At 51.4% G+C, this 12,203-nt stretch overlaps 1 protein-coding gene across 1 annotated transcript in view; it reads right to left on the reverse strand.

The window, feature by feature from the left end:
* The window catches only part of Trpm8 (transient receptor potential cation channel subfamily M member 8), a 62,830-nt gene extending 55,332 nt beyond the window's left edge, over window positions 1-7,498 (reverse strand). Inside the window, exons 1-4 of the mRNA XM_048344143.1 lie at window positions 7,382-7,498; window positions 4,307-4,380; window positions 1,621-1,777; window positions 693-870 (exon numbers count right to left, since the gene is read on the reverse strand). Coding sequence (XP_048200100.1) covers window positions 693-870; window positions 1,621-1,777; window positions 4,307-4,380; window positions 7,382-7,498 — 526 coding nt within the window. The remainder of the gene's footprint in view (window positions 1-692; window positions 871-1,620; window positions 1,778-4,306; window positions 4,381-7,381) is intronic.
* Between the last annotated feature and the right edge of the window lie 4,705 nt (window positions 7,499-12,203).

Raw genomic sequence — 12,203 nt, forward strand, 5'->3', positions numbered from 1 at the left:
ATATATATATATATATATATATGTGTGTGTGTGTGTGTGTGTGTGTGTGTATGTATATATGTATGTATGTATGTATATATATACATATATACATATATGTGTGTGTATGTATATATGTATGTATGTATGTATGTATATACATATACATATATATGTATATGAGTGTTCTTAAACATTGACAAGCAGTCCAATAACATTTCCCATTTTGACTCACCAGAGTGTTTCTGAGTAAAGCTTAATGCGTGTAAATAAATGAATATTGCAAACCTTAGGATATTTGTTAAAAAAGAAAATACCCCTAAAGCAGCACCTGGATGCTGACATAAAAAGAGTTACTTTGGAAAACTATCTTTCCAGACCCTCTTTGACTGCCCAATCCTTGGAGACCATTTGAGAAGATAAAAGAACGGGCAATCACAGAGTTCTCGAAGGACCCTGACCCGCGGTTGAGAAATTCGTGGAAATTCTGCCTGGAGCCCCCAGCCTAGCCGTACTGCGCAAGCGCGGACCTGCACTGTGCAGGTGCATGGCAGTCGCAGAGCAGTACCACTGTACTGCGCAGGCGCGGAGCTGTACTGCGCAGGCGCCTGGCAGTCGCAGAGCCGTACCACTATACTGCGCAGGCGCGGAGCTGAATTGCGCAGGCGCCTGGCAGCCGCAGAGCCGCACCACTGTACTGCGCAGGCGCACACCTTTGGACTGTGCGATGTAGATCAGCCGGCTGAAGATCTTGCGCATGCGCGGCTTCAGGGCGAAGTTCTTGGCGCCGCCGGTCACGGAAATGACCAGGTTGGGTGTTTTCAGGTGCCAGTGTTGGGTCAGCAGCTCGTAGAGGGTTTCCGGGTCCGTGTCGCAGGACAAGCGGATATACTGTGGGGAGAGAGGGGAGCATTAGGACCCCCATCGGGAGACCCATGGGAGCTGGGCCCGGCCCCTGCCGAGGAAGTGGAAGCCACGGGCCGGGTGACCTGGAGCCAGGGGACCCGGGGCGCCCCTGTCGCCCTGGAAGGGTTGGAAGGGCCCTGGGAAGGAGATCCCCCCCAGCGGCAGGGCTGGGCCGGGGCCTGGAGAGGGCTGACCGGGGCGGGGAGGCCTGGGCCTGGGGAAAGGGCTGGGCCCCGGCTCCCCACCGGCTCGGCCTGGGCTGCTAGCTGTCCCTGACCCTGCTTTGGAAGCTCTGAGGAGGCTCCTTTCTGACACCCCGCCTCCTGGACCGCTTGCCCTGGGTGCTGTGCGGGAGGGAAATTCACCTTGTTCGGGGCTGTGTGTCTTACCAGGAATGCCAGACACCAGAGTAAAGGAAAAGTCTTCCCGGCCTTTGGGTAATAGTGAGATTCAACGTGGGGACTGCAGTGACCCCTGAAGTGCGAGTGGAAAAAGGCAACAGGGGATAATCCAGCCCTTCCCTACTGGGCTTCCCAGCTGAATGGCACAATCTAGTCACTAATTTTTAACTTGGGCAAGAGTTATCTTTCTCCGCAGCCACCTCTAGTAACTAGGTGCCTCCCATCTCTCCTGCCCCCTACACTGTTAGGCAATTTAAAGGTAACTAACTCACAGCAGCCCCAAGTTGTGTCTTAACAAATAAAGGACCTAAGCTAGAAAAAAGAAAACATTTACCTTTCCTTTCTTTCCCAGTGTCTCAAACTGAATATCACCAAAGGCATCTGTTGGAACCTCCTTGGTGTGCTTCTTGTAGTTCCATTTCTCGCTGTCGTTGATCTGGGTGCCTTCCACATGTTGGCTTTGGGCATAGCCGCATTTGCACACGTTTTCCCTGAGCCAGACAATGGTGACAGGAAGGAACAGCTTTCATCCGAATGACTTCGTTTATCACATTTCTTGGAATGTGGTAACTTACATAAACACATTAAATTTTACTGCCGTGTCTTGTTTTGGGATTTATCTTTCTCACCTCAATAGGCTGTCTAGAAACCACTGTGGTGTTTTATTCCTGAATCCGTTCATCCATGAGCTCATGGTGTGCTGGGGGCAGGCATAGGAAGAAAGCAAAACCCTCTCCTTTCAGAGCCCATAGTCCGGAATAGCACTGGAATACAGGGATCTGGGAAGGGTGTAGTCAGCTTCTCACGTAGGCCCTAGCAAACAGGGTCCCTGCGACTGACCCCGGTCCCACTCCTCTGTTTCCCAGGTAGTGAGGCTCTTCCAAAGACAGATGAGCCAAATTTCCTGTGAGCTGTACTCCCAGGGGAGTCTTGGTCCATCGGCAGGGGCCCAGAGTGTTGAGGAATTTGAGAGACCGTCCTTTGCTCTACTGGACGTTAGCTATTTGGGAGACTTTCAATAATCTGAACTAGACAAGGACAAGGTGTAACGATAAAGTATCACTAGTTCTTCCCATTACAAACACCAATAGAACTGAATGCAATTGCCCATTAGATGACATACAGGAATGAAGGGAAATTGGAAGGACATTTTTTTTAAGTATGCAGTAAATAGTAAATAAATCCTCTTCCTTCCACAACACACTGTAGTCATCCAGCAAATATTGATGGAACATCCACTCTGGCAACTAGCATAAGCTCTACAACTGCCCAGGATAAGCTGGTTATGATTCCTGCTCTCAAGTTTCTCACCCTTTCCTGGGAACAGGGAAGGGCAATCCTGGCAAAGAGCACCAAGGAACAGACAAGACACCCTCATTGGTGTGAGCACGGTCGCTGCCCTCTCAGGCTGGCTGTGAGGATCGGACACGGTGTGGTGTCCAGAGGGCATGCTGCCGGGTGCATGCCCCATCCAAGGTGACCTTCATGCTATGGTGGTACATGAATGGAAGTCAAACCAAAAAAGAAATCCAGGAAGCAAATGTGCAGTAAATAATGACAAGGTCCGTCTCTATCCAGGGCTAAGAGCTGGTTCTCTAGAGATAATGAGCAATAGTAACAAAAATAGCTCTAATGTGCCCCAAATAACTATTCTCTAGGGAGGCACTGGTCAGCAACTCCAAGCTTCTTTCTGCCTGTCCCTCCTACTAGAGTTTTGCCTCACTCCTGGTCTCCCTCCAATCAGCTTGTGCACAAGTTTCAAAATGGCACCACAAGCATAAGACCACGGCCAGTGGAGGACAGCCAAGTGCTGACATGAAGGAGCTGGTGAGTAACCAAGTCCAGGCATGCTTGGATACTGAAACGGGAGAAGAAAGGAACAACGGAGCCAGCCCAAGGGTGGCCAGATGTTCTGATTAATCCCAGGTCACATCTGTCATTTAGGTCTGGTGGGATCAGTGCCCCTCAATTCCTGCAATAAAGTATGTGGTCGCCTTAAATGCTAACCTGCTCAGAAAGGAAGACAGGGACCTCTGCCTGGGACCCAGTGACAAAATAGAGATCTGTGAATTTCTAATATTCATCGTCTAATTCACACTGACTCGAGAAACATAGCTGCTGAGAACCTTGGAAGCTCCGAACAATTGCAGTAGGAATTCTATGCGTTACTTCATTTACCCGTCCTTAACCCAGGAGGTATGTTTTTGCCACATTTTTAGGACAAGAAAATTCAATTCAGGAAAAGGAATAATTGGCTCGAGGTCCTCAGCGAGGAGGCAGCCACGACATGGCTGGAATCCGAGCTGGTGCTAAAGCTCCTTTCCATTCTGCAATCCCTGCTCTCTTCAGTGCCTCTGGTTCAACAGAGGCTCGATCCTTTAAACACTACTGCAGCAACTTCCAGTCGATTACTAGTGACACTGTTTTCTCCATTACCCACATGGCAAAAAAAGATGAAGCAATGAACCATAAGAAGAGCAGGAGTTGGGATTAAAGTAGTTCGTCTTCTACAACAACAGCCAGCAAGATCCACTCACTCCCTCATTTACGTTTGTCCCATTGTCTCCTGTGGATCAGCCTACGGTGGGATGACTGTGTAACCCGACCTCCATGTTCTCACACAAGACGTACAGCTGATGAGTTTCCAGATCAAAGGGAAAGCCCAATGGCCAATGAGGAAGAAGAGGCATTTGCGTATGTACCTTATGCATGGCACTGCCTAGCAATGGCAACGGCTAGGAAATGTCATTCATCTCTAAAGCCATCAGGTAGGCACCCAGGCCAGTGGGACAACAGAAGGGACCAATAGCTGGACCACCTCTGCCATATTGCCAGAGCTGGAAGTATACAGGAAATGACCTAAGACGGGAACACAAGCAGCCACTTGCCAAGTCCCTCTCAATCACATACCATCTCTGGAAATGATGACAAAACAGCTTTCCTAATGAGCATGTCTGTGTGCCACGATGTTGGTCAATGACGACTTATGTTTAAACACAGAAGCCAAAATGGTAGCTTACGTGGCCTTGGGATCTTTGGTGAAGAAGACACATTCCCGTTTCTTAAAATTTGCTTGAATAAAGTTGACCAGGTCCTTTGGAGAGAGAGCACGGGGTAACACATTACTCCTTTATTCTCACCTCCTGTTGATATCAGGAAATAGCAAACACATCCTAACCCTACTTTAAAGCCTTTTGTAATTTACCACCTGCATCTCTTTATACTTTTAGCCCACACTGACTTTTAAAAGAGGCATGCCTTTCAATTGTATAACTAAGGGAGAGTATATGCAAAAGCAACATAGGATTATCCTGTGCACAAATGGCATTGTACACAGACATTTTTCTGGCTCTACACCCACCAGGGGAATATACATATCAGGCAATATAACCTACTATTTGGATATTTTTATATTATAGTTACAGTACATTACAAAAACACTATTCACAGTTGCATGCATCCCGTCCATGGCAAAGTGGATGGGTGCACCTAGGAATTAATTTTTAAGATCCAAGCCTTTCTAACCCCAAAACGTCCCTTAGATAAGGAGTCATTGGCACCACAGTCCCTTCCCCCAGCCCCGTCCCCGATCCCTCCCCCCTTCCCCCCCCCCCCCCATGGCGGGCTTTCCAAAGCCCTGCCTAGGCTGGGCCATGCTTCCATTTCAGCATCTTTCTGTGAATCCAGTGGTTGGCGGCTTTGTTTTGTTTTTGGTCTGGGTTGCTTTTGCTTCCCTGGCTTTTAAAAAAAAAGTGGATTTTAGCTTATGCTGATGAGAAGCCACGCCACTGACTCAATGAAATCCTAGCTACGAAAAATACATTTCTTTACAGAGCTGCATGGGGCCAGCCTCTGGGCTCCCTACTAGAAACACAGGATCAAGCCTCACATAATGGCTGCTTCGTTGTCTCCTCTAGTACACCTGACACCGGAGCGTGCACCCCTGTTCTGGGGTCCGTGGCAGCCCCGGAGCTCTACCACAGCTGAGTTAAATGAGCCACTACACAATGGCTTCTTTCCAGATTGGGAAAGCTGATTTTTAAAATGCTACCAAGTACAACAACAAGAGAACTCTGCTGTTCTCTGGGGAGTAATTTTTGCCTGGGGGGTGTGTGTGTGTGTGTGTGTGTGTGTGTGTGTGTGTGTGTGTGTGTCTTTCTAGATGGAGGAGGCTGGAGGCCTCTGTAGTTTTGTTAAGGTGTTGGCAGCACCTGGAAAGTTGTTGCTAGTACTGATGCAGAGTGTGTTGCTGTTTTTGATCCTCATATGCTAAATAAGTATGTGTGCATATACATGCATACATCGAGTTACAAACTTTCGTGGGCTGTCAACATTGGAGAAAAGCTCCCTCAGTCAATTGTGTTGAGTTGGCATTGTACAAAAATGAATAGCCATGTTGGTCTAAAATCATTAAACTTAATTTTTCCCATTTGTACAGGAATAATGGACTATATTAAATATGGAAGGCCTTATTGATGTTTGGTGTGATTATAGAAATCAATAATGTATTCTCTATGAAGAAAACCTTGGTAGAGAAAACTATTTGAAAACAGGTTTAAAAAAATACATTGAAAATCCCTACACGTCTCAAAATGAGAAAGAAATTTGCAACATATATAAATCATCATAAGGTTGTTAAACGGACTATGTAATGACTATAAATCAAGGAGTAAAGCAAATCACCCAGTGGGGGAGATAGCAAGGGACAAGTGTAGATACTGAACTAAAGATAACACACAAAAAAATCTCAATGGCGTTGGTAGTGAAGCAAATTTAAGGTAAAAGCACAAAGAGATCCCATTTCACATCCAACCCTGGAGGGGCTGGGGATATGGCCTAGTGGCAAGAGTGCTTGCCTCATATACATGAAGCCCTGGGTTCCATTCCCCAGCACCACATATATAGAAAACGGCCAGAAGTGGCGCTGTGGCTCAAGTGGCAGAGTGCTAGCCTTGAGCAAAAAGAAGCCAGGGACAGTGCTCAGGCCCTGAGTCCAAGGCCCAGGACTGGCAAAAAAAAAAAAAAAAAAAAATCACATCCAACCCTGGAGTGAAATCTGAGCAGGAACTCAGTCCCCAGGTCATGCAAAAGACCAAGGGCGGGCGCCTCCTTCAATTTCACATTCTGAGTATCTCCTCTGCCTCCTAGCAGCCCTGAGAAGCAAGTGCCAGCCCAGAAGAAGAAGGCAAAGGCTTTTGCCTCTCTCTCTCTCTCTCTCTCCCCCTCTCTCTCTCTCTCTCTCTCTCTCTCCCTCTGTGCGTGTGTGTGCGCGCACACGCATGCGCGCACTTGCCATTCCTGAGGCATAAACTCAGCTGTCCCTGAGCTTCTCCTTCCACAAGGCTGGTGCTCTATCACTTGAGCCACAGTTCCACTTTAGGCAATTTTTTTTTTTCGCGTAGCTTCTCTCCAGATAAGAGTCTCACGGACTTTCCTGCCCAGGCTGGCTTTGAACTGTGATCCTCAGATCTCGGCCTCCTGAATAGGTAGGATCCCAGACAGGGGCACCCAGCAGCTTTCCTGACTTTGAACACGGTAGTCAGGAGACCCCGATGTCAGCCTGAAGCACTGTCTCGATCGCGTGACCAGTGATTCGATTTTCCTAAACGTCATCAGCTAGGAAACCAGATGAGGACTTACTAAGAAGCAGGAATAAAGTGCCTGCGATAGAAATGCTTTAAAAAACAACAACAAAAAAAAAACAAAACAGAGAAATAAAAGACTCCTTTGTTGGACGAAAATAAGTCACAAAGCCAAATGCCACAGAGACTATGGAGATATATCTTCTCTGATTTTTTTTTTTTTTTTGGCCAGTCCTGGGGCTTGGACTCAGGGCCTGAGCACTGTCCCTGGCTTCTTCTTGCTCAAGGCTAGCACTCTGCCACTTGAGCCACAGCGCCCCTTCTGGCCATTTTCCGTATATGTGGTGCTGGGGAATCGAACCCAGGGCCTCACGTATACGAGGCAAGCACTCTTGCCACTAGGCCGTATCCCCAGCCCTAGGTATGTCTTCTCCAAGAATGCAGATGGGCCAGGAAACGATGGGCGCCGCCGAGCGGCTGTGCGGCGCAGTGAGCGGCGCTCGCGCGACTCACGCCGTCGTTGTAGGACACGTCTGTGCTCCGGGACACGCTGGAGTAGAGGGTCCGGGTGCTGCCCAGCGCGCCGTTCCTCCTGCTTCTCATGCTGAGCCTGGCGCCCTCGAACGACATCTCGCCTGAGGAGGTAAGTGCGGGGGACGGGCAGTGAAGGGGCGCCCCTCGACGCTCAGCTCCCCGCCCCTCCCCGCTCCCAGGGTGACAGCCCCCCCCTGCCTGCCTCTGGGACCCACGGCACTCGGTTGTCCAGCCGCTCTTCCCCGGGCCCTCCCCTCTGGAGGCTGCCCCCCGCCCCCCGCCGTGGTAGAGAACGGACACCGGAGGGTAACCGAGGGCCCCGGGGTGGCAGCCTGTGCCCGCCTGTCCCGGGGGGGGGGTGGGGGGGCTTGCAGGAGCCACGTGCTGAGTCCACGAATTGAGAATAAGTAGCTCGTGTCCTGTGCTGATCGGAAATCCCGGCAGGAGAGGACGAGGAACCAAGCCAAGGGGGGGGGAAGCACCTTGAACGACGGCAACTCTAAGGCGGGTGTGTGGGCTTCACGAAGCCCGTCCCTGGCGGGCCCCGGGGGCAGGTCACCCGCCAGGGCCCTGGAGAAGCTCCTGCTCCTCCCGGTCCTCGTCACTCCGTGATGCTCTCATCCACCCCTTGCCTCCCCCACTCAGAGGCTCTGTGGCCGCCCACCATTTCCATCCCAGTCCTTTGCCCTATCTGACACCCACCTCCTCCTCTTTCTGCCCCCCTCCCCCGGCTCCTCCTTTCCCTTCGCTGGCCCTACCACAGCAACCAGCCCGGACCCGTCCCCCCCTCCCCTGAGCTGTGTCTGCGGCTCTCCTCCCCAGATCCTGCCATCTGCCCTCTCCTGGGCTCGGGAGACTCATCACGACGCCCGGGCTGGGGCAGGGAGCGGGCTCCCTTCCGCCCTGCACTGTGCTCTGCCCGTCAGGACTTGTGTCAGGAGCTGTGTGGCCTCTGTGAGCTCGCAGGGTCCAGGCCTGTGCCTGTCTTGCCCACTGCTGGGCACCCAGGGCCTGGCCCCATGTGGAATCCATAGGCGCATTCACTGGGCAGACTGTTTGAGGGACTCAACCCCCCGCCCCCACAAGCTCTCCTTCAGTGTGGAAACCCTTCCACGTTGGTTCCTGTAGCCTCTGGTGCAGAACCAAGTCACAGGGCGTCCTCAGTCCCCACCGGACTCTGCTCCTGACCTCTGAGCCGGTACCCTGAGCCCTCCATGCAGATCAACCCTCCCAGGCCAGCCCCAAACGCCCTGGAGTCACAGGGCCCAGACGCCCAGTTAGAAGCCACCCAGCACACGCGGCCCAGGCTGTTTAAAACCATGAGTGCTTCTTTTACTTCTCTCCCTAGGCATTTCAAAGAGATGCCTGGAGTATTAATTGGTACTTTACATACATTATGGTAAAACCGCAAATCAATCTTGCAAGGTATTCGCCACGACTCCCATACAGCAAATTGCTTCTAACTAAGTAGGGCCTGGACAGTCAGAGAGTGATTTGATTGCCTCACGGCGAAATCCGCTTGTTTCCTGGCGAAGGAGGAAGTGAGGTCTTGCTTTGGAATCACACATTTCCACCAGAGAGGGAATAGAAAAGCCACGGCAGCCGTGCAGCCAGCAGCCCTGTGCCGACACCCCAAGGCTTCCTTTAGGCTGTCGTTTCCAATCCATTCTGCAAGGCCAGCTGCTGTTCCAGATGCCTGAGAGCCCTAGCACTTGGGAAGACCCTTTCTAGAACATTGACTGCAGGCAGACAGAGGAGAAGGGGTGTGTGTGTGTGTGTGTGTGTGTGTGTGTGTGTGTGTGTGTGTCAATTCAGGGCCAGAGAGCTCTCCCTTAGCATTTTTGCTTAGAACACTCTAGCACAGGGGCCACACCTCCTCTTCCAGCTTGCTGCTAGTTACTTGGAGATAAGAATCTCATAAACTGTTCTGCTGGGGCTGACTTCTTCCCTGCAGTCCTCAGATCTCAGCCCCCTGAGTAGCTGGGACTAAAGCCAGCACCCCGCTGGGTTTAGGATGCTCTGGACACATTCTTCCAACATTTAAGATTCTGGTGTGAAAGGAGCTGGACTTCTGGAAGAAGAGATAGAAGACCCAAGGGAAAGAACTCTCACTGCAGAGCGAGAAGAGAAGGTCCCAGGGGAAGCCTCAGGAGAGGGTGGGCCCCCCCAAGGGAGAGGGAACCCGCAAACCCTGGCTGAACCCAAGAAGGGAAGGAAGGAGAAGCAGCCAGAGCACATGTGCTGGGCCATGGGGAGGAAAAGCAGTCGGCCTCCCTGTGCCGGGTCCTAACCCTCTAGGAAAAATGGGAGAGCTCTCAGCCTGGAATCCAAACCCAGTAGACGGGGAAGCGCAAACCTCAACACAAAAGACGCCAGCTTCACTTGTGATCAAAATGGCAAGAGTTCCCCCAGGGAAGTACCAAAAGGGAAGATTCAGATGAGGGAACGGGACCTTTGGAAGAGATAGGTGGGACATCGGAGGAGGGAGATGCACGGGACAGGGGGCAGCAACTGCTTTAGTTCTGCAAAAACACTCGGCAACAATGTAAGCAAGCAAAACTGGGGCTGGTGGCTCAGGCCTGCCATCCAGCTACTCAAGGAGGCTGAGACTCTCATCTCCAATTAGCCGCCAGGAAACCAGAAGTGGTGTTGTGACTCAAAGTGACAGAGCGCAGCAGCCTTGAGTGAAAAGCTCAGGGACAGTGCCTACGCCCTGAGTTCAAGACTCACACAAAGAAGAAAGAAAGAAGGAGGAGGAGGAAGAGGAGGAGAAGAAAGAAGAAGAAGGAAGAGGAAGAGGAGGAGAGGAAGAAGAAGAAGGGAGAATACGGCAAGCAAACAAGTCACTGATCCAGGAAGTTGGCTTTGGAGAATCTCTGTTAAATGTTAACGAGTAAGAAACATGAAAGGTGACACCTTTCCTCAGAGGGAAAGCCGGGAGGCATGTGCGTCTCGGTCAACAGGAAGGGAGGAAGGGAGGGTGTCATGGAGCAGGTGGGTTTCAGCGCTGTGGGAAAGCTGTCGTGATTCTTAGGAGTAGGAGAGCAGCAGGAGGCAGAAGCACTGATGTTAGAGCTTGGGGTGCCATATGAACCCCGTGACCTTGACTGCGAGGGTCCTGACGCGGCTTCCTGGCGCGGGGCCCTCGGCCTCGGCAAGGAACGCGTCACAGGGACCGCCCGTCCTCTGTCACTGGAGGGAGTACTCAAGACACCCAGGAGCCGACCCATCAGCGTGTGGACCATCCACGGCTCTGTGGAGTAGTGAGTGAGTGATGTTGTGCGTGTGTGTGTGTGTGTGTGTGTGTCAGTACTGAGGCTCGAACTAAAGACTTCACACCCTGACTTGGCTTTCTTGCTCGAGGCCGGTGCTGTATCACTTGAGCCACATCTCCACTTCTGGCTTTTTGCTGGTTACTTGGAGGTGAGGATCTCACGGATCCGTCTGCCTGGGCTGACTTCCGAGCGGGAGCCTCTGACCCCAGCTTCCCGAGTAGCTGGAATTACAAGTAGGAGGCCACCGGTGCCAAGCTAAGTTTTTACTCTTTTGCGTTTTGTATTTTTTTCCCCAACTAAACTTACTGCGTGCCATCCAGAAGGCGTCTTTAGTAAACGGGGAAAGCACCCCAAGGCTGGGCGGAGTGAAGACGTGGCGTGACCCTCGCAGTGTCCCTCTGCAGGAGAGGGAGGTGAGAGAGAGAAGGAAACCAGCAGGTCCTCGTTCCCAAGGCACATGAAGAGGGAGCAGAGGCACTGGAAAGGGGACAGTGGTGACCGACCTGTTTGCTGTAAAGAGGCATCTACATCTTGGGAACAAAAGGCAGCAGAGTCCAGGGCAAATACGGCCATCATTACAATAATAACAGCGCCGGACGTAGACAGAGTTTATGGGGAGGTGGATGAATGAACCAGAAGGGCGAAGCTGTCAGCTCTAAGCGACAACATGGAGATCAAGGACTAGATGGTCAACCGCGACGTAACAAGTACTGATGGAAAGCGGATCGCTTCCCCATAACTATTCCTGAGAATCTTTCCTGGCGTGGATGCCTCTTCTTCTCCCAGCATCCTCTGGGCCACCAACTCCTACTCCAGAAGAGCGTCTCGAGCCTGCCCTAGAGCGGAGCCCTCAGGGCCTCACTCAACAGCCAGGGAGGTTGGGGGCTAAGGTCTTCCAAGGTCACTGCGTTTCAGGGGGGCTCAGGGATTCCCCACACCCACAGTGGCAGTGCTACCTTCATCATGTGATGCAGCCCTGGTTCTAGAATGTTCCTTCTGAAGAAGGAAGGAGTCAGAAACAGCCGGTCCCAAACCCTGGGTCTTTCCTGCACATTCGCTCTAGTGCCCTAACTGTCCCGGGCAGCCCCAGAGAGAACTCCACAGCTGTAAGCTCCCAAAGTGGGATAAGAGAGGTACTCCTTGATGTAAGGGAAAGCAAGCTGATGGGTGGTTTGCCAGGATAGGGCTTCAGAAATGAACTTGTCTTCCTCGGGACCACCTCAGTAACTAGGAGTTAGAGCTGCACACACCCCAGAACTCGGGAAACAGAACCCACAACTCCAAGATGGTAACGCAATAGAGTAAAATAACAGGACATGACCGCATTGGCATCATTCAACCTGTGAGAGCTTCATCCAACATAGGCTGCTGGCGGTTGTTTCTTTCCATGAAATCAGACTTGTGGCATCTGGCTTTCTTGCAAAAAAAAAAAAAAGAGAGAGAGAGACCCTGACATTCTGACCATTTGGAAAACCACTGAGTTCGCTACTTAGAAGTACAGGCTGCTTGCTCCGCTGTCATGCTTT

The sequence above is a fragment of the Perognathus longimembris genome, chromosome 4 (genome assembly GCF_023159225.1).
Source record: "Perognathus longimembris pacificus isolate PPM17 chromosome 4, ASM2315922v1, whole genome shotgun sequence".
Lineage (NCBI taxonomy): Eukaryota > Metazoa > Chordata > Mammalia > Rodentia > Heteromyidae > Perognathus > Perognathus longimembris.